Source organism: Cavia porcellus, unplaced genomic scaffold (assembly GCF_034190915.1).
Source record: "Cavia porcellus strain 051 isolate PalLab524CR breed Dunkin Hartley unplaced genomic scaffold, mCavPor4.1 scaffold_20, whole genome shotgun sequence".
NCBI classification, from domain to species: Eukaryota; Metazoa; Chordata; class Mammalia; order Rodentia; family Caviidae; genus Cavia; species Cavia porcellus.
The window spans coordinates 65889497-65912116 of NW_026947503.1; the positions used below are offsets into that span (position 1 = coordinate 65889497).

The following is a 22620-nucleotide window of genomic DNA, read 5'->3' on the forward strand; positions in this document are numbered from 1 at the left end:
CAGGCCATGCTACATGGCACTGGGGATGGGTCCTCCCTGCAGGCCAGCTGGGGAGTGACCCAACCTGAGTCTTATCTCTGGAGTCCACTTCCAGTACTGTCCTGACACCACAGGTTCTAAGTCAGGTTTCCCAAAGCAGCACCCAGGACAGGGAGCCCCAGAATTGAGAAGACCCAATATCGGCAAGAATAAAGTCATGCTCGATACGTTCTGGTTTAGATTGCTTTGGTGACAGCTTAGCAATGTACAGGAGTACTCTTAAAGTTATTCAGTCCTTCCACGGCCAAAATACATTCTATAATAAGAGAAGATGAACACAAATACATTCAACACAGTGGTTATTTACTATGAAAAATGGAAGACACTAAAATGTTCAGTGATCAAATATTTTATTATTTGTACCTTTACATTTCATTCCAAAGAATGGATAAGTAAATTCTGGTCACCAGTTGGAATATCAAATGATAACAGCAATAACAACTTTGCAGAGGAGTGATTTCCAACAGTCAGCTTTCCACACAGATGTCAACTTATAGACAGGAACGGTCATGTGGGCTCTGGAGTCAGAGGTCTCAGTCCATGATGGGTTGGCCGATTGTTTGGGGCCTTCTGGGAGGAAGCAATCATGGCAGGTGGTGTAATTATTCCCCATGACCCAGAAGAGAAAGAGAGAGAGAGGAAGAGGAGGGAGCAGAGGTCCCGCCATCCTTTTCAGAGACTCTCAATAGCCAGAAGCACTCAAGGTGCCACCACCTCGTGGGCCAAGGACTGAGCCTTAACACATGGGCCCTGGGGGACACATATCCAAACCTCAGCCTGAGCCGACCCATAAACTGGGGGAACACAGGGACATTGCTTGTGTCCTCAAATGAACCAAAGTCCGAATCGAGCCTGCACACCCCTGTGGAAGTGACCCTCGGGTGGCACTGTCTGTCCCTCCCTCAGCTCTGCCCAGCTCCATCAGTCCTTTGTCCACCCCAGAGTGGCTCCAGCACCGCTCCCTGCTCCCTGGCTCTCCCCTCTCCCTCCCCTCCCCCATCACATGAAAGGTTATCTGGTGTGAACCCCAAGCCCACCTGAGGCTGACTGTGCCCCCACCTGGCCTGTCACCTTCCTCACCCTGACCTCAGTTTCTCCTCTGGGCTGCGTCCTACCCTCCCCGCCCCCCAGCTTTCCCTCCTCAGCAGCTCCCCGGCCCAGCACCTGTCCCGGGATTGGCCCTTCCTTAGCCTTGGTCCCAGCTGTCCCTCCGCCCTGGTGGCCTTGCTGAGGGCCAGCCTGGGGCCACAGTTATTTCCATACTGTTCCTCACTTCCTCTTCCCACTCCCTTACAAACCTGAGGAGGACAGGGCCCTCGTGCACCCGGAATTCCCTTCCAGGAGGGGCCCTGGGCTTCCTGGCAGGGCAGATACTGCCCACAGCGCCATCCTGTCCCAGGGAGGGGCCCCTGGCCAGCCTCACCCTTGGCTCCACAGAGTGGGCCAGCCTCCTCCTGAGCTCTGCAGCACGGAGGCGTTCAGGCAGCTCTTGCTTTTCCTCTGGGAGAATCCTTGAAGCTGGGAATTGGAGTGCAGAAGAACGCAGGGAAACAGGAAGCAGACATGCATCACCCTGTCATGGGAGGGAAAGTGAAAGCGGCTGAACAGAAGATCATGCAGAATGATCGACTTTAGTCTGTTTTAATGCACAGACAGAACGCCAGAAGAAAGTAAAATAAAGTACTTAGAGTTCTAGAAGAGGTGTAGAGTTAATTCTGACTCTCAGCCTGTGTGTATTTTATGCATCTCATGTAATGAAAGAATGTTGTTTCCATAATTCTTTAACAGTTTTTTTAAAAAGTTGTTGAGCCCAGCATCTCACACCTGGTAACTTGTAACTAGAGCATGTTTTCAAATGTGCGTGTGCATTCTGTGACAGGAAGGTTCATTAACTGTTCCGTACAATGGGAAGTGTGAAAATAAGCTCAATATTCCTCCCCAAGAGAGGCGACACAGTGATGAAATAGAGCACCCTAAAAGTGACGTTAGTCGAAGAATATCTGAAGTTCACTGTGTAGATAGATATGCTGCAAGATGATAAGACAGTACCGGAGTTTACGGTTCATGTATGATACTTAGGAAAAACACTCGGAGTACAAAGCCAGAGTTAGCTCTGACTGTCGGTGGTATTGCAGGCAATGCTGATTTTCTTTGGGCTTAACTTTTTTTTCTTCTTTCCTTTTTTTAAAACAAGAAACATAAGATGTCACTTTTTTCCTGGAAGGAAGAGCTTTATTATAGATTTATAGATTCTTATATGTTGTAGGTTTCAATCTGTTATCTGGGTTTTAACCCTTTGTCAGGTGTATAATTTGCAAACATTGTCTCCCAGTCTCTTGGCTGTCTTCTCACTTTCTTGAAAGTGTTCTTTGATGAACAAAAATTCTTAATTTTCATGAAGTACAATTTATCTCTTTGTTATCTGTGCTTTTTGTGGGAGAAGCATTCCTTTATGCTTTTAAAAATAAAATATCCCTGAAGGGAGGCACAGAGAATGAAAAAGAATGTGTTACGTACATGAGTCAACTCCCCACAAGAAATGTATCCATTATGTACTGCAAAGTGGCCTACAATAAATAAATAATAGATAAACGTGCACTCTAAGAAGCTGAGCAGCTGAATCCAAAGTTCAAGTCCAGCATGGGACTTGGCAAAGAGACTCTAAATCAAAATTTTAGAATAACTCAGGATGTACCTCAGTGTAAAGGCCCTGCCTTCAATCTCTAGTACCACAAAAGAGAGGAGAAAAGAGCTTACTGATTAAAATCAAACAGAAGAATAAAATCCCCTGCTATTGTAATGAGTATTCTTAACTCTTAAGAAATACTCTTTTTTTAAACTAAAACTCCCAAATCTTCAGTTATTTTGGTCACATTCATTGGCATGTGGCCACAGAGCCATTGTTACCACTACTGAATATTTGTCATGCACAGGTGACGTGTCACATGCACGCACATAGAGGCAGACATAGGAGCGCTGGTCAGTTCCAGAGCTTCAAGGCCCATTTACTAGCAAAGACTTTCAGCTGGGAGTGACACAGAACCAGCTGACATAGTTTAGATAGAAAGAGAAGCCCTGGTCCTATAGCCAGGATCGAGGGATCATGGTTTCAAGCAGCTCCAGAGGCCATATCCATTATTTCAAACTCTTTTCCTACCCCCATTTCTCTCCCTGTCTCTCCGGGCTGTGCCCTGGATGCCCATGCCTCCAGCTTTTGTGTGTTAGATCCCAGCCCCCAGGACAGTGTTAGGAGGTGATTGGGCTGTGGGGGTGCAGCCCTCCTGCTACGGCTAAGTAGCCTACAAAGGAGAAAGACAGCCACCCACAAACCAGGAGGTAGTTCCTCAGAACTCAGGGAATCTACTGGAATCTTAGTCTTGGACTTCCCTGCTTCCACAGCTGTGAGAACCAGAGCATTGTGTCTACTGCATGTAAGCTGCCTAGCAGTCTGGGGTTCGTCTAAGAGCCTGAACAATGCAGTCACTCCGTCTCTTTTATTCTCTCAGTGTCTGGCTCTGCTTCCATCAGTTGGCCTCATTCAGACCTGTTATACATAACTTCCTATCTCATGTGGGAGGTGGGCATGAGCAATGTACCACCTTAGTGGCACATTAAGGCAAGCAATGTGTTGCCTTAGTGTACAATCCCAGTACTTACAATACCAAGTCCTAGTGCATGCTGATAGGGCCTCTTTGGGTCACATGTCATCTCTGGACCAATCACTGTGGCCCAGGTAATGGGCTGCTCTGATTAGCTAACTTAGGTCAGTATCCAATCCTGTGGCTTGGGTACAGGTTCAGAAATGGTGGGCTGAGATTTCCTAAAGAGATAACTTGCTGTCCTGCCTGGCTCTCTTTTAGTGATGTCTTTCTCTGTTGAATTTTCTGGGGGTTTTCTCGTTTGGGGGGGTACTATAGCCTGGATTGGAGTACGCTCTGAAGGCTTATGTGTTAAGGACTTCATCGCCAGCGTGGCACTATTGGGAAGTGGGAACGTTTAAGAGGTCTTTAGGTCATTAGAGGGATGACCCTCAGGAGCATCATGGGGCCATAGTCTTTTCTCCTTTCTCTTCTGCGTTGCCATCATGAAGTGAATCATTTTGACCCACCACACCTCTTACTAAAACGTGCTATACACACACACACACACACACACACACACACACACACACGATGCCTAAAATATATTCAGCCTTTCATGGACTGAAAGCTCCAAAACTCTGGGCTGAAATAAACCTTTCTTCTTTCTAAACTGATCATTTCAACTATGTTGACAGTCATGGAAAGCTGACTCACAGCCAAATATTTGTTGATATGACTGAGAACACTGTGGCTTTAATATGTAGGAAAAGATCTGGCCCGTGAAAATTTCCAATTAGAAGGAACATTTTAGAGGACCTTTAAGTTGAGGGATAAATGACCTTGTGCACAGGAAGAAGGTGCAGGTGCACACTACAAAAGGGGCATAGAACCTTCCAGAAAATAAGGAGATTGGGGCAAATAATAATGACTGTGGTGGCAAGAAGGGAACCTCAGCATCTTTGGTTGCCAATGGCTGAAACTGACTGGCTTAGACTGGGAAGGCAGTTTTTGATGTATATGACTTAAGAGTCCTAGTTCCAGGACCGGCTTCCTCCATACCCCAGCACCTGCAGGATCCATCCTGAGCTCCCATTTGGGTGGCCATGGTCACAGGACACTGATGTCCCTCATGCTGCCTGAGTTAGCAGCCAACACTGGATTCCTCAGGCCAGAGCTGTGCCTTCATAAACTGTGATCCCAGAACTCTGAAGACCTCACTGACACGGACCAAACAGAAGCCGGAAAAACTGACACACAGTCCCTGAGAGGTGTGATCCATGGGTGGACCAAAGTCCTCCTTTAGAGGTGTCCACTGATGTGACAACATCCCTGAGATAATCACCTTAAAGGAGGAAAGGCCTCTTCTGGTCCATGGTTTCAGAGGCTTCAGTCCATGGTCCCTTGGCTCCATTGCCGCTGGACCTGTGGTGAGAGCGTCATGCCAGGAACATATAGTAGAGCACAGCGGCTCACCTTGTGGTGAAGAGGTGGAGAGTATGAGGATGGGACAGGTTCCGGGCTTCCGGGTCCCGCCCCAGTTACCTCACTTCTTCCTATGAGGCCCCATCACTTCCCAATGGCACTGCTAGCTCGGGACCAAGTCCTTAACACATAGCCTTTTGGGGGACATCTGAGGTCCAAACCATAGCAAGGGAACAGGATCTTCCCCAGGGTCAAAGCGCCTGGCAGCTCAGGGAGAGGGCAGAGAGTGTTCCAGGCAGGGCAAGAGGGGCAGGGCCTGTTCAGGAGGAGATGCCAGCTGTCCCTGCATTTGGAGCAGGTGTGGGACAGTGATGGGAGATGCAGTCTCAGGACACACCTAGGGACAGGGATGTGATCTCATGGTGCCAGGGAAATAGCAGCAGATTCTGAACACTGGAAATGGTGTATAATATTTGGGGAAAGAAAAGACTGAGATGCAGAAACTATTTCACAGCAAATGGGAGAGATGCAAAGACCCATGCGGGGCAGTGTGGGGAGTCTGAGGGGTCCCCCATGGGTTCCTTGATTCAGCAGGTTAGAAAGAGAGAGTTACACTTAAAATGCAGGAATAACAAACACCACACTTCCAAATGGCCCTGGGTCCCCAAGTCGCAGCCACGGTTCTTGCCTCCATTCCCATTGGTGGAATAATTTGAACACTGTTTTCTGTTACTCTCTCTGCAGGACAGTTCCGGCTGATTGCAGATCCAGTCCCATTCAAAACAGTGGCCGATTTAGTCTGCTCTGTCCATGTTCCCCAGGGTCCTGCACCCCGAAGAAGCCTTCCCCACTTCAAGAACTTGGTGCCCATCGCCACCGTGGAGCTGTCCAAGGTGCTCAAGGAAAGACAAATACTGGCCTTGATTGGCCTTGAAGAGCGGGAAGGGAAGCAGCTGCTGAGATGCGAGTTGGCGACGAGGCAGCCCCCGCTCCAGCTGCTGCTCCCCCTGGACTGCTGCGGCCAGTTCCAGGAGTGCCAGGACGAGCAACTCTACACCATGGACACCATTGTGCGGCAGAAGCTGCTCACGGGCCGGCCCCGCAGGGTCAGGGTGGCTCGGGGGAACAGCCTGCAAACTCTCAGTCCCCACGTCCCCAAGCACTTCAATGGTCATCTGGTTCTGCATCCCTCTTTCTTGGTGATGGCGCTTCTGCCAGGTAAGGTGAAGTGGCTGGCAGCAGGCACGTACCTGCTTTCCGCTGCTACAATATGAGGGCTGGGAGGTTTATAAAGAAAAGAGGTTTGCATGGCTCATTGTTTTGGAGGCTGAATATCCACACAGCCTGGGACCGGGCCTGCCAGAGGGAGGCTCCATGGTAGATGGCATCACGGCAGGTGTGTGCCAGGGAGAGAAATCTCACAGCAAGTCAGGTGCTCTGTTATAACAACCCTTTGCTGAGGACTAAACAGGACCCCAAGAGAACTACCTTAACCTTCCAGGAGGCACCACCCCCAATGACCCAAGGACTCCCAGTAGGCTCTGCCTCTTAAAGGCACCTACACCTTTCAATATGTCCTTACTAAGGACCAGGCATCCAACACGGGGACCTTAGGGGCCAGGCACAAACCATATCTGAGCCACAGCAGAGCAGCACAGCAGAACATTGCCTGCCTCACGAAGACCCTGTCATCCAACATATAGCTGCCACTCCAGGGCAGGGGACTGGCCGGGCCCACAGGCCTGTAGACCCATGAACAAGTACTCCAGAAATGGCTGCAAAGATGCCGTTCCCAGCAAGTGCCTACCTCGTACTTCACTGACTTCTCACCTCGATTTAAGAAGAACTAAAAGATGCCAAAAACATACTCCTAACCACTCTGCCCAAAGGAGGCAGCTTATTATTTTAAAAGCCCATCATCCTGTCACCTGTTATGCTGCTGTCATCATCCACATTTAAACACGTTCCTTTAGTGCACTTGAAGTGCTTTTATTTGATTCCCTTAATAAATATTCATTTCAAGGTGACAGCTGGATGGGCTCCAGGCAGGACAAACTAGTTTATCTTTTGAGCAAGTTTATAAACGGTGCATTTTCTTAGATGTTGTCGTAAAGGCCAGCCCCGCACTGCACATTAATTTTATGACCTCGTTTCTAGTCCATGCAAATGCCAAACTCCAGTGCACCTTTCTGTCTGCTCATGGGCTGCATCATTTTACTTTCCCTCTGCAGAAAAGAAAGATCATGTTGAGCATAAATTTAGAGCCAGCTTAAATTTGAACTTGCCAGAAGAGCTCTTCCTGGAGGCAGTGTTTGTGGAAAATGGATCTGGTAACATGGCAGGGCCCCGGCGTGTGGGTTTGCAGTTGTTGGGCCATGCTTTGGTTTGCTCTGCCTCTGTTTATTGGCTGTATCAGGAATAAATCAGGCCTCCCACAAACCCCCTCCACCATGGCCTGACCACTTGTCACTCTTCTCTGCCCCCTCTTTTGAGTAAAGATGACAGTGGTGACAAACACAGATGCCATTAGTCAGCAGTATCACAGTTCCTAGCAGAGCCCTCAGGGAGGGATGGGTGGCCCGGCTGATGCAGGTGCTTTGTATGCCCGGTGGACTCTGGGAAGCCTTGAAGCTGGGTGCATGGATTTAAAACTGCATCTCCTTTCTCCCACTGAGTCCTGACAAGCAGTTCCCTCGTGCTTCTTCCCCGCATCAGGCACTCATAGCATGTGAGTTTCCATAATTTGTACTAAGAAGAATGCACATCATGACTGAAAACACGCCGTTGTTAGACAGACGGGTGTATGCCTCCAACCAAAGGCCCACAGGAGGCTGAGGCTGGAGGCTTGCTTAAGATTTGGAGTTCAGGACCATAGTGTGATACTCTCTCCAAAAAGAAGAAGAAGAGAGAGAGAGAGGAAAAAGAAATGCTAGCTCAGGGGCACTGCAGACAGCAGACACCATTGTGGTACACATAAGCGATGCTTTTCAACCTTGGGTCAAATGCCTGGCCTTCCCCATCGAGGTGCCTAGCAGCGTGGTCACATGGCCTAGGTCCTGGCTGAGACCCACCTGAGCCCAGTGTGACAGAGACCAACACCAGCTATCATGCAGGTCTTTGGAGGGGATCTTCAGTGGTTCTGCTACCCAGTCAGACCAACATAGATTCCCAGACCACAAAACCAAGTTTTAAAACTGCTACTGAGTTCATCTCAATAGCCCGCTGAGGTCAGTGTTACCCTTATTCATTGGATTCAGAAAATAAAGACCTGAGCGGTTTTATAGTTTAGGTTACAACCCTAACAAGGTGAGGGGGAGGGGGTGTCTAATTTAGTTGCTGTGGGATCTATCTAGCAAAGAGTTTCTGTGTTAGAACTGAAAAATTGAAAAATAATCACATATTTTATTTTAAAGTAATGGTAGTAAACATATTTCATCTTTGGAAATGCCACTGATATCATATGAGAGAACCACCACCCAAGACCTTCAACCCTCGGAGACCAGTGCACAGGATGGTTTCCTTTCTCAGGATGGTCAGAGCATCTTTCTAGCCCTGTCCATTCTAGAAGGAAGGCGGGAGGTGCCAAGCCCTGCCCTCAGGCCTCCCACACTTTGTGGTTCCCTAACACTCGCTGTGACATGGGAATCAAGTAGGAAGCACCTCCTGCTGACCGCCCCTCCTTCTCGATCCCCCAGGTGAATACGAGATCAGCATCCCCTCCAACCTGGACATCCGCGTGGCTGATGTGACCGGCCTAGGACAGAACCCAGGCAAATTCATGACCATGAGACAGATCTACAGCATGGAGCGCACCCGGTTCCCACTGAGAGTCAGGGTCACCAGCGTGGTCACAGCAGAGCCCTTCCTGCTGCAGTGTGGACAGCTCCTGACCGTGCTGGAGACCAGGGAAGTACGCAAATTCCTGGTCACAGAGCTCTCTGGAGGGAGGACACGGCGGCACTTCCTCATCCCTGCCACCTACCAGGGCTCAGTGCTCTGGGGAGGCCGCTACTTCCGCATGGTCTCCGACATCACCAGGGCTGCACAGCAGGGACAGGTCCGGTTCCGGGCCCACAGGGACTACAGCTCCCCTGCAGAGCCATTTACGTCATTCGCCACCAATGAGTGTTTTGTGACTCTGCAGAAGAGCACGGTCACAGCTGAGATGGGGGGCGAGCTGCACAGAGTAGATGCCCTCAGGTGCCAAAATATTGCTACCAATGCCCTGGCCACGTTTCCTCTATTTGCACACGGTGACTTCCTGGAGTTGGCCCTGGATCCTGGAGTGGGGAAGCTGCAGGAGCTGTGCCAGGTCCCAAGACTCCCATGTCACATCAGAGTGGTCAGCCCGGACCCCACGATGGCCAGAGACCCTCTATTCAGAACAGAGGAGCTGAGAGTTGAGAACATCATCATGGAACAATTCCTCATAGTTGAGGCTGAAACTTGGCCAGAACGCATGTTGGAGATCCCAGTGGAGAAGACCTGCATGGAGGTGTTGGTTGTAGAAGAGAGGTTACAAATCAGATATGTAAGGTGGGGCCCCCTCGTGGCACCTCAAGAGATAGAAGAGATCCCCGAAGAGGAGGCCCTGACCTACAGCAATTGCTTGATTGCTCCCCATCCGCCACCGCGCCCACCAAAGCCCAGAAGTTTGTCTTAAAAAGCGTCACTGTAGGCCCTGGCCCTGCTAACTCCCCAGGAAGAGCCGCTGCCTCTCAGGACCTGCGTGTGCTGCAGATGAACAGAGATGAAAACAGATGCATTCAAAGTTACATATTTCCTTCCCTCTGGGACATTTGCCAGGAGTTGTGTCAGCTTTCCACTGCTATGGCAAAATATCTGAGACAATCTACTTATAAGGAGGCAAGGTTTATTTTCACTTCTGGTTTCTGAGAGTTTGGTCCATGGTTGCTTGGTCTGTTGCTCTGGGCATATCAGAGCAAAGTGCATTGTGGCCAGAGTGTATGGTGGGCAAGATGGCGCTTTAGGGGAGCCAAGAAGTAAAGGAGAGAAAACAGGAAGAGAACAGCCTCTTCAAAGGGCTGAAATTCCATATCCCCCTCAAGGCTACCTTCCGTGACATCACTTCCTCCCACTAGGCTCCACTTCTTCAGTGTTCCCCCACCTCTCAACATCACCATACCTGGGGTCCATGTCTTTGCACACGGGTCTTTAGGGATGCTTGCCTAAACCATAGCATTTGTCTTTAGGTGGTAGCTACCCCCCACCCCAGCACATATGTACAGCAGCACTATAACAAGGTCCTGACACTGCCCCAGGGCTCTTCTTCCAATTACAATAAAATCACGTTTATTCAGTGCAAAGACTTATCAGTTCTAGATGCCCAGGTCATGAGACACAATTCTTCATCTCATATGTCCCTGGGCTGGGAGTGACACTTCTCCAGCTGTCCTTATTCTGAACAGTGCCTGGCCTATAGGACACACTCAATAAAAATTTGTGGACATGTTGGTTTGCCAACATGCATTCGTATCTTGTCTTCCTGCTTCTTCTTCCACCAGTTGGAAAGTGCTCAAGGCTCACTACCTACAAGTGCGTGATTAACAACTGACATCTCCTGCATCCTCCAGTGACTCCAGAAAGAATGAGCTCAGGTGGTCCCTTCTGGGGGGGGGGGGGACAGAACCCTCACCAGTGTTCATTGTGAGTGCGGTAGCTGAAATTCCCTTCCTCCCTGACTCCATGACAAATCTGTGCTGTGGTTACTTTCCTCCTTGCTGGGACAAATAACACATGAAACTTAAAGAGGAGAGGGTTAATTGGTTCAGGTTTACAGTCTGTGGTCAGCTGGCTCTCAGGCAGGATGCAGGAGCACTGAGGAGGAGACACTGCTTGTCTCATGTGACTGGGAAGCAGGGAGTGAGGGAGGGGCTGGGAATGGAGATAGAACCTTCTGGGCCACACCCACAGTGCCCGACCTCTTCTGACCCACAGCAAGCCGGCTATAGGCTCCTGTGATCAGCACCTTTCAAAAGTCCTGCCTATGACTGAATGAGGTTTTAGGGTGACATCCTGATAGAAACCATAACCCCTGCCAGCAGGAACGACTGAAAAGATTCGCCCTCTTCCATCTAGTTTTATTCAGAGAGGGCTCTGGCACTGGTCCTGTTGTATTAAACCTCTGCAACTCACGCATGCAGCAAATTCTGCCCACTCGAAAGGCACTTTCTGTGTGGGAGTGCCTTGACGCTGCAGAGACTCTAATGGATGGTATGGAAGGCTGCTCCTCATAACTAAAGGCTTGGATCTCCAAGGACTGTCTAAAAGCTTGTCATTCATTTGACTGACGACAAGAAGACTGCTCAGACCACGTGGAAGAAGCAGGCGAATTGAGGTTTGGGAGATGGGGCCACAAGACACGAGCCAGCTTCCAACGTCCTCATTATGGTCATTCCTGGGGGGCAAGACTCTTTCTAGTCATTCCAGAATTTTCTAGCTTTATGGTGCAAAAACCTTAGGAACAAAGTTTGCTTTTTAAACTGAACACTTTATAGATGACTTAGATAACACATCTTTAAAACATCTGTTTTGACAAAATATACCCTAAAACAAAATGGAAAGACAGTGCAAAGTTGGGGGAAATATTTGTAACAGTTATGACAGACAAATATTAATACTGAACATATTGTAAGGAATTCCTTCTAATCATCTATGAAAAAAATCACAATTTAGTAGGAGGAAATGAAGAAGTGGGGAAAAATCAGAGATGAATTAGAAATGACCAATAAGTATGTTAACTAATATTCAGCTTCACTAAAAAGCATGAAAATGAAAACACTTTAAAGAGATGTCATTTGGCTGGTCATGGTGGTGCATGCCTGTAATCCCAGTACTCAGGAGGCTGAGGCAGGAGGATCGTTGTGAGTTCAAGGACAGCCTGGGCTCCAAACTGAATTCAAAGCCAGCTTGAAGTGCATAGTGAAACTCTGTCTCAAAAAGACAAATAAATAAATAAAAATGTCGTTTATCTCCACTGTAATGGCAAAATTTTTAAAATTTATTTTTATTAATGGTGATGATGGTATGGAGGAAGATATTACATGCCCATGGACCTTGTTGGTGGGCATATAAATCTAGATGACAGCATTCAAAGATAATTTGGCACTAACATAATTTCAATAAGCCTGTCCTCATGACAGTCTGGGTACAATGAAGAGAACCCTAGGGTGGCACAGGCCACCAGTTACCCACATATATGTTCCATATTGCTGGCATAGTAGTAGAATCTCTCCATACCCTTTTAAAGACTACATTTCCCAGGCTTCTTTGGGGCTGAGTGGGGCCATGGAACCAGGATTCAGCCAAGGGAATGTGAGAAGTGACTAAAATATTTGTAGGACATTGTCTTATATGGAGAGAATGGCCAGTGTCCTTAGAAGAGAACAGAAGACGAAAGAGTCACTGGGGCATAAACCATGTAAAGATGGAGGCAGAGACTGGCGTGATATCATTACAATCCAAGGAGCAGCAACAGTCTCAAGAAGCTTGGAGAAGTAAGAATGTCTCTGAGCCTTAGAGAGGTATGGCCCTCTCTAAGTCTAAGCAGTCCAGTTTAGACTGCTAACCTCCATATGTACGAGAATAAATGTCCATTGTGTTAAGCACTGAGTTTCTCGTATTTTGTTCCAGTACATGCCAAGAAGACAAATGCAGCATAGGATAATATTAAAATAGGCTAGGCTACAAGAATGGACCACAGAATACTGTGCAGGGGAGGGGAAGGGATGAGTTGCACCTATGTGTGATAGCATGGAAAGATCTCAGAGACACAGCTGAGCACCAAAGCATCTGGCAGAATTATATTAAAATACTGTCTACATTCAGGGAAGCTGGATACAAGGCTCTATTTTCTCTATGGGGACAAATTTGTGTAAATGCAGATACTGGTGTGATGGTATCAAGCAAAGAACAGTGCTGACCTGTGAGGCACAAGGGGAAGACGAATTGAGGGTTGCGGTTGGGGAAGGTAGCCACAAGACTTAGTTCTGTCAAGTAAATTTCGGGCTGGGGAGGTAGCTCCATGGTAGAATTCTTGCCTTGTATGTACTAGGCCCTGAGTTCGATCCCCAGAACCACCAAAAACAAAACAGGAGGCCATTTCTAGTTTTATAAGATGAATATTTACATATAAATTATATAATAAACTAATACAGACCCACTGTGGCACCCAGAGCTGGGAGCAGCAGGAAAGAGTCCAACTGGACCTCTCTCTGGTCCTGATGATGCCTGAACATCAGGATCCTGTTCCACGGTGATGAGAATGAAATCACAGAGAGGGGAGACTGAGTGCAAGCTCACTGATTTAAAAGATAAAAAGGCCCAAAATTAAAGATACAAAAGGCAAAGAAGTGAAGCTCCTGCCAGCCTGGAGGGGGTGCTGAACAGGATACCCAAGAAAGCTTTTGAACTAGAAGCTGCTCAGGGGTTTGGAGGGAGCTCCGGCCACCGCATAGGGGGTACAGTCTCTGCTCTTTAGGAGACTACACGCTTTTCAAGGTCCAGGCTATACAGTGGTCATACAGTGCCCATGTGCCCTTGAGCCAAAGGCTTGCCTGACCCTGCTCTGGGGAGGACCCAGACAGCCAGCCACAGGATGCCTGACATGTTTTTGTGAGGTTTCTGGAGGGTCGTGACTCAGCAGATTCCATTCATGACTGCCCATGCTGTACTGTAATGCCCTTCTCCTGTTACACCCAGGTCTTGAGAGTATCTTTCAGTCACTTGCTGATCTGTACTACCTACCTCTGATGGTGGCCCCCATGGTGGCCTTTCTCCCAAGTAAGTGCATGTCTAATCCCCATAACTGTGAGCATTGATTTCTGATACAGTGTGCTCCAAAAGCCCCACCTCTGAGGGCATGAGACTTCAGAGGGACATCCAGATATGAATCATAGTGTTCCCCCAACACATTCTCAGCATCTGAGGAGTCTGAGTGCCGTCTTCCAGGACAGCTTCAGAGTCAGGTGGAAGAAAAATCCATGGCTGAAATAAGTATGTTGGCTAGGGTTCACCAGCAGAACAGATTCAATACCACAAAAGGGACTTTGCGGGTGTGATTATGGTAAGGACCCTAAGATTTGGGATTATCCTGTGTTATCTGGGTTGCCTGAAGGAATCACAAGGGCAGAGAGAAGGCATGGTGGCAGTGACAGCAAACAGTGGAGGGATACACTTCGGAAATGGAGGAAAGGGACAGTTAAAGAACGAAGGTGGCTACAGCAGCTGGAAGAATCCAGGATAGAGAAACTAGAGTGTCTAGAAGGAACCAGCTGGCCAAGGGCCATCCACACATGGCCCAAAGACTCCTGTCCAGATGGCTGCCAGAAAACCAAGGCAGAAGGAGATGTCAGCTGCAGAACTAGGAGGAATATTCTGGCTTTTCGAAACAGTTTCTTGGCTTTAAAAATAACTTTTTATAAAAGGCAGGTGGACAGCACAAAAGAAATCTTTTACCTGTCATTCCAGCAACTTCCTGTGCAGGAGTCCTGGTTGTATCCCTCAATGCCCTCCTAGTCACCACAAATAAGGATGGAAAAACCTTGTCCTTGTGCTCATCACTGTCTCTCTAGGGTGTGCTCTGAGAAGAGGATTAGAGGCCTTGAATACGATGAATCATTTTCAGAATGTGCTTGTAAGCACTGACCCAGACAACATCTTAAGGACAAAATGCACACTGATTCCATGCCTGCCCCTTCCATGGTCTTTGCTTCTTGCCATGAGATGAGGTTTGCTCTGCTACAAGGCCTAGCCACAGACCCCAAGCAATGGGGCCAACTGATCCAGGCATGGAATGTAAACCTATGAGCCAAGACAAATCTTTTCTTTTTGTAAACTGATTCTCTCAGGTATTTTGTGTTAGTAACAGCAAGCTGACTGACTCAATCAGCATGCATATTTTAATCACATCTGTATCCGCAAATTGGCACCTGAGTGCACCAACTGCTCTAAAAATATAAGTGTGTGTGTGTGTGTGTGTGTGTGCGCGCGCGCATGTGTGTGCAGGCTCACAGTCAGGAGCTCAGAGGTCCTGAGGCAGGAGGGAGTGGCTTTAGCCTCCCTGAATAGTTTTCTCCTGTAATATACCTTACACATGTGTGCACTGTACTCATGCATACCTGTGGATGTGCATCACCACTGCCATATTTCAGGTGATGTAACTAAAAGTGGGAGCAATCTGGCTCCTCTGGTGTCTGCAGGTTCCAGAGCCCCGACACCCCAACACATTCTCAGCAGCTCAGGCATCTAAGTTTCCTCTTCCAAGAAAACCTCAGAGACAGGTGGAAGGAAAAGCCACAGCTAACCTAAGTGTGTTAGTTGGGGTTCACTGGAGGAAGAGACTCAACATAAAATATATGTAAACTTACACACGGGATTGGAAGGGGAGGACTCCCAGTGGCTGGCTGGGGAGGTAGACGTGTGGAAGAATCCCGTATGGTTGCCTGGAGAGCTGGAGGACCCAGAGTCGCCACAAGTGTCTGTGCTGCAAAGCCACACAGTCAGCATGAGAAGGCTGAAGACCAACGACTGATGGCCGTGGTGAGACTGGAGCTCCTTCTTTCCCTCTTTACTGTGCTTGGCCTCCGTGAAGTCTGGTGCCACCCACTTTGGGGTTGGGTCAAGTGCCACCCACTTTGGGGTTGGGTCTTCTGTCCTCAGTTTGTGGCCCATGTGTCAGTCACCCACAGAGGTAACCCAGACCCTTGATAATCTTCTGGCTGGCTCTCACTCAAATCGACACCTCACACGCAGCCATCACGGTGAGCATCGGAGAGTAGATTGCACCTGGCCACTCCCGCAGTAAAGACCCAGCGCATCAACAAGGCTCTGGTCTCCTTTTCATGTTTTTCTCACTCTGGGATCCTGCCAACACACATATGAACAAGAGCTCCCATACCTTGCTGTCCCCCTCCACTCTGTGATATGCACAGGGGAATCCAGCCTAGGCCTCTAGCACCTTCTGTCCTCCAGCCACCTGTGGAGAGCTTGGCTTTGAATCCTCAGTGAGCGTCTTCTCAAAACGGGGCCTCTGATCTGGGCTGCGGCAGCAGGGAGTCACAGCCCTAAGATCCCCGGCTCTTCTAGACAGGAATGTGGGGTGATTCCCCTATCTAAAGGACAGGAAGGCAGCTTGGGTCTGAGTGTTTGGCCATTGGAAGGAGGAAGATGAGCACTGGAGAAAACCAGGCCGAGGGGGCTCTGTGGCTCTCAGGAGATGCCGCTTCTCCAGGGCATCCTCCTCGCCTTTCCTCTTTCTTTCAGCTGCATCAGCCACGATTTCACAAAGTGAAGTCCGGTCTGCTGCTCTGGAAGAGGGCGGGGTGTCACCCAGTGTGGAACACTCGCCTCACCCCAGGTTAGGGCCCAGCCCTGAGAAATATCTTTTCACATATTAAAGTTTCTTGTCTATTTTGACATCACTTAAACGTTACTTTTTTAGATCTGGAATTTTCAAACTCGTGGTGCAAGGAACTCACTTAACATTCACCCTGCGGACTCCAAGCATGTGAACGCAGCCCTGGTGATGTCACCCAGCACCTACTACTCAAGGACACGGGCTGGAAGCCAGGAAGAGAACTAACTTTTCACCCAGTTGTCCCAGCAGTGTCCAGCAGTTCCTGTTCCTTTAAACTTAGAGCAGAGCTAAAGATCCCCACTTTTGTGGTCGGCGTACACATTGTGATCACAAAATATGATGAGTGTTTAAAGTTTTTAAACACTGATTACCATAAAGGTGGCAGTGGTGTTAATTTCCCTCAAACCTCCCCTCTTGCTTTGAACACACTTGTCTTACTGTTCTTGCCACTCGGGAGCATTTCTGAAAGCCTGTCTTCCGTCCTTCCTGTCTTTATAAGGTGTGACCACAAGTGTGGTGAATGCTGCTGCTGCTGAGTGGCATCTGAAGGAAAGGAAAGCTTAGAAAACCTGAGAACGAGTCCTCTTCCACCATACTCACTGGATCTGGTGCTATCCTAGTTACCTGACCCCAGGTGCCTGAAACCCAGAGATAAAGGAGGAAAAGTCGTTTCAGCTCACAGTTTGTAAAGGGTTCAGTCCATCGTTGGCTGACTCTAAGGCAGGGTGGTGTGACAAGGGCATCTCAGGGGATGAACAGTCCATGGCAGGGTGGGCAGGAAGCAGCAAGAGCAGCCGCGGTAGCCACAGCAGCCACACCTGCCTGTGTATTCTTCCCAGCTACCTGCTCTGGGGGGCAATGTCACCCACACCTAAATTGGAGCCCCTTTAATCCCAGCATCTCACAATCTCATCCAGCCACCTTCAGAACTCCCCACTACAACTACATGCAGCTTCGGGGGACATCTAAATACAAGTCATGACAGGCACCCTGTGACTTCTGGCCTCTTCCTAGAGTCAATATGGCCATGAAAAGGAAATGTAAATTCATTCAGGACACTGAGCAGCCACACAGCACAGCTGCAGACAGAAAGAAGACTCCAGCATTGCTTCTCAGGAAGGAGCAAGAACAATGGGAGAAGTGTGTTCAGAGAGGCAGTATTTTGAGGGAGATTCGTGACAGTTTCTCCTACAGTAACAAGTTTTTTGAAAACTTAAATACAGTAGTGTGTGATCTCATCTTGCTGGTCTTGCTTCCTCCCTCCCATAAGGCAAACACATCACCTCCCCCTGCTCTTAGGACCAGTCTTCTGGAGAGATCCTCAAAGCCTCCACCTTTGGTATGAGTCCGACCTCCCTTGTGGCTGGCTCTCCAGTGAGATCCAGATGCATCTGGGAACATCTCACCACCTCACAGGGAGCACACAGGGTGGTTGGTGTTCAAAGCCAGAGCATCAAATCCAACAACACAGGGTTCTGCCACGCCACTTCCTCCTGTGAAAAAGCCACTTCCCCAAGCAGCCCCACAGCCAGCGCCCACTGTGGGCTCCATGCCTGCAGGTTCAACAACCACGATGGAAAATACAGAAAACACTGACTCTGTCTTGAGTGCACACAGACTTCCATTTCCGTGTGGTGGTTCCTTACACAATGCAGTATACAGCTCCCCTTTACTTGGCATCGACACCTCATTAGTATAAGTCATCTAGAGGTGATTTAAAAGATCTGGGAGGGTGCATGTAGGGTCTGCACCTTTTTACACAGGGAGCTGCATGTCCACAGAGCTACCCTATGTGGGGTCCTAGGACCCTCACCCCACAGGGGTAGGAGTCACCATATTCACTCAAGAGCTCTACAGCAGTCTAAAGTCTACACATGAAAAGTGTAGGCTGAAAGTACCAACACCATCGAAAAGAACACACTCAATACCAAGGTTAAGATTTGTTTGACTTTTCGTTTTTTGGTTCTTAGAATTTGTTACTTTGCATAGTTCTTTATTTTCTACTGCCACTGAACATTACGGACAATGCTAAAAATCTGTGTGTAATTACTAATAAGACCCCATTTTAAAATAAATATTAAGATGCTGAGTAATTCCATTTTCTAACAAAACAAATTAAGAGAATAGGGAAACAGGAAAATTCACACAGAGCCAAGGGATTCCAGCCGACTCCCGGAAGAGAAGTGGTAGCTGATCTGACAGAGAGGAGGAAGCCACAAGCCTGCATGTCCCCGGGAGATGAGGAAAAGCTAGCTGCCACCCCAGAACGTAGGGCAGGAGTTCCCCAGGGAAGTCCTCAGGAAGCCCCCCAGTGAGTGACACAAGAAACTAGGCAGAGGGACCCCACCCTTCACCCCAACCCCAACCCCAACCCCTGAATCCCAGGCGGCTTCCTAGAACACGGCTTTTTCTGTTACTGTGGTGAAATACCCAAGGCAAGCTAATTCAGCTTTTTAAAGACTTACTTTTGCTCCTGGGTTCTGGCCCAAGGTCAGATGCCCTTGTCTGGTCGTGGCCTTGCCAGCAGAGTTCCAAGGCAGCAGAGGGGTCACATGGTCTGACATTAACTGAGGTGTCAATTGAATAAGAACCACCTAGCACATTAGTGGAGTACAGTGCTGGTCTGACCTGGATGATTGGCACACAGGCTGTGTGTGCCAAATGAGGGAAGAAGACCCGCCCTAGTGTGGGTGGCACCAACCAATAGCTTAGGAGCCTGGATGGAATAAAAATGGAAAGAAGGACGAAGTCTTGCTTCTTCAGAGGACTGTGGTCTTCACCATCGCCTTGGACACCCATCTCCAGACTTCCAGTGCAGGTGCTGCACCCTCCTGCTGCAGACCCACTCGGAACTCTGCTTTGAGCTCCAGGCCTGTGACTTCAGACTGGATGCTTTGACTGTACACAATGGACCTTTTGCCCTCTCCCACACCTGACTTTGCAGGCAGCCACTATAAGCATGATACACATGACAAGAGGGAGACGGACACCCCTCACCCTATCTGTCTGTCTTGGCCTCCCCTCCTTTCCAGAAACAGATGAACTGACAACACTGCCTTACCAGCCCACCAGGGTGAATACACACCCACTCAGAGACATTTCCAGTTTCCCTTGTACTAAGAAATGGCTAAGAGTTAATGAGCTATGACAGTACCATGTGGGACCCCAGAAGCTTTTATTCAAAAGAGAATTCCTCCTTTCTCGATATTGTTGCCTAAACTGAATATGATGGCTGGAGCTATAGCAGCCTTTTTGGTCAAGAACTCAAAGAAAACTGGATGGAGCCTGGTACCTAATGACTTGAAAGGCCTTGGTTACCTAACTTCAGGGCACAAATAAACTACCTTTTAAAGCCGTTTTAGTGTGCCAGCTTTCCATCAAACAGAGTGACACCTAATCCTGATACAGTTCCCCATAGAAAGTGGATCTCTCACCAAGTTAACACAGTAATACTTTGGTTCACAAATGCTTCTGTTTATGAACAGTTCAGCTTATGAAGAGAAGCATTTGGCAAAATTTTGCTTCCATTTGCAAACTCCAAATAAGTTGACAAATCTGACTGCAGCCACTCTGACATGCGTTGCAGCTTCCTGCGGCCAGGACTGTGGTTACAGAGAGACCTGTGCACACCTGTGGGGAGCACTTTTGTGTACTGTTTAGCACCTACAGGGCTGTACAGGATTATTCAGCCCAGCTCGGTGCCAAAGAAAGCACAGAGCAGCAATGAAAGTGCAGAGCAAGAATGCTAAGGTTTTGAGGAGAATAACCACTGAACTGAAGAAGGAAACCATAGGAAGTCATGAGCATGGCACTCCTGTGACCTTTGTGGCCTTGGAGCACAAGACAGCAAAGTTGACCACTGTGATTGCTTTGAAGAACAAAGATGCCATCAAAGGCATCAAAGTGATTCAAAGTGGCAGAAGGAATAAGAACATTGACCAAGCAGAGGACACAGTGCAGGAAGAGGTGGAGAAACTTCTGTTAGTGTGGCTGAGTGACAAACAGCTGCAGGGCTAGTGAAGCTGTGACGGGTGGAAAAGCCAGGAAATTGCACAGCGCTGCGGGAAGCTCCTCTACAAGGGCAAGAAGTGATGAACTGGAAGCCGGCTGAGGGTGATTTGACAAATTCCACAAGAGAAGTGGTGTCCACAGCATGATAAGACAGGGCACAGCTCCCAGTTCTGACAAGGCTGCTGCAGAAGCCTGCACGAAAGAGTCCACAGACTTCGTGCAGGCTGAAGGATCCATTGCTCAGCAGACGCCCAGCAGCAGTGGGACAGGGTTCTTCTGGGGGAAGACACTGGAACAGCCCGGGGTCACAGGGAGGAAAAGGCGCTGCCAGGCGCAAGCCCTTGCAGGCAGAGCGACCCTTTGGCTACGTGTGAAAGCAGCACTGATCTGCAGATTGAGCTGCTGCTGGTGGACCCTTCCCAGATGCTCAGCATTCCAGGAACGGAATGCGAACAAGGCCAGGTGCTGTCCTGCGGGGGCCAGTGGGAAAGCTTGGGTCACAAGTGACTGTTTGTGATGTGCCTGCATGAGAGGTAAACACCACCGGTAAACACCTCTCTGACAACCAACTGTCAGGTGCTCCCTTCTGATGGCCCCCTCCAGCCTCGGGGAGAGAGGGATGCTGAGTGTAACGTCACAAAGGTCAGGTGCCTCCCCCAACAGGACACCTCCCCTGTAGCCCAGAGACTAGCCAGTGCTTTGAAAGAGCTCGGGAAAGCAATTCAGTGTCTTCTGCTGCATCAGCCTCACTGATGAAGCCTGGGAAGGTGTCACATACCAGACCTTCAGCTCAGCCTGGAAACAGTGGCCAGGTTGCATCACTGAATGTGACTTTGAGGGGTCTGCTGCATGGCTGATGGAGGAGACTGTGTCCATGGGCAGGAGCGTGGCTCTGGACATCGATGGTGCAGACAGAGGAGCCTGCTGAAGACCATGGGGAGCTGACGGTGAAAGAACTCACTGAGCTCCAGAACGAGTAGCAGAAGGCGCTTGAAGAGGAGCAGCCCTGAGGAAGAGGAGGACAGGGAGGAGGTCACAGCGATGGGATAAAACCCATTACAGAAAATGGGATGAGCACCAGGGCTTCTCTGAGAAGCACCACACCAGCAAAATTGTAACAAATAGGGTGTTGAGTCTGATGAATGATAACATGGTATCTCATTTCCGGAGGGCTGTGCACTGCAGGAAAAAACAAGCGACATTAGATGGATTGTTCATCAAAACTGACTCTGCAGCTAAGAGACAAGGAAGAGAGGAAACCCTGCAGGAGAGTGCCCCGAAGTCCCCACGGAGGGGGACCCTCCTTCCAAACAGTGACCTCCTCCCTACTGCAATGGTTGATGGTGTCAATCTGGGAAGTTCAGAAGCTTAACTAAATTGGCTCAGCAATTCCACACCGAAGGACAGCTCGGCCGGAGAGGGGGGCGTTTACAGGGCTAATGAGAGAGGACGGACTTGCTCCTGCTCCTCAGAGGAGCTCCGGTCTTCATCTTCATCTCCTGGCTCCCAGCACAGGCTCTTCGGCTTTTGGCGTAGACTCTTCAGCCTTCTGTCGCAGCCCCATCGGCCTCTGGATAGGGACCACTGGGCAATGCCGTGAGCTCCAGACCTTGGGCCAGAGCCCTCTACCTCCGGCGTGCAGACAGTCTCTGCACGCTTCCCCATCGGACTCTGTGTCTGAGTGTCACAAGCCATTCTCACAGCTTTTTACGCATCTGCATATCTGGTGTTGCCTGTTCTCTAGTGAACCCTGAATGACGCACCAACCCTACCATCCGTCCTGCATGCCGCTGGGATGGACACACTGTCCCATTCATGAGTGAAAGTAGAGACACTGCCATCCTATTCCTGTGTCATCTAACAGGCGGGGCTATTTTAGGACCAGACACCAGACTGTGCCTTCCTATTTTTAAACAATGGTTTAATGTGAAAGAAACTTAATCTGTTTATAAGGTGATTGAGAGATTGTTTCTCCAGAATTAACGTAATCAGCCAGCTGTCAGGCATCATGCATTTAATTCCTAAACTGCCAAGTCCTGTGAAACAAAACAGCCAATTTCACTACCACATAATCATTTAGGTCACCCACAAAGACGCGTGTTCATGCAGGCCAGGAAAGCAGATTTGAAAATTCCTATTTAATGCCTCTTATTAGTCATCACAGGATTGGAGGTTGAAATAAAAAGCACA

General features: G+C 48.9%; 1 protein-coding gene and 1 long non-coding RNA gene across 4 annotated transcripts in view; one reads left to right on the forward strand and one right to left on the reverse strand.

Annotated features, from left to right (window-relative positions):
• Window positions 1-10538, forward strand: part of LOC100714278 (protein THEMIS3-like) — a 47814-nt gene extending 37276 nt beyond the window's left edge. For 2 of the 3 annotated variants that reach the window (XM_063231959.1, XM_003464438.2), the window contains exons 3-4: window positions 5787-6260; window positions 8738-10538. In XM_063231959.1, coding sequence (XP_063088029.1) covers window positions 5787-6260; window positions 8738-9705 — 1442 coding nt within the window. In that variant the 3' untranslated portion in view covers window positions 9706-10538. The remainder of the gene's footprint in view (window positions 1-5786; window positions 6261-8737) is intronic. The other variant, XM_063231960.1, reaches the window with a different exon arrangement.
• On the reverse strand, window positions 379-22259 carry LOC134471840 (uncharacterized). The gene is made up of 4 exons (XR_010041553.1): window positions 18885-22259; window positions 4963-5042; window positions 1463-1612; window positions 379-609 (listed from the first exon to the last, which is right to left on the reverse strand). It is a non-coding gene; the product is annotated as an uncharacterized LOC134471840 (long non-coding RNA).
• Between the last annotated feature and the right edge of the window lie 361 nt (window positions 22260-22620).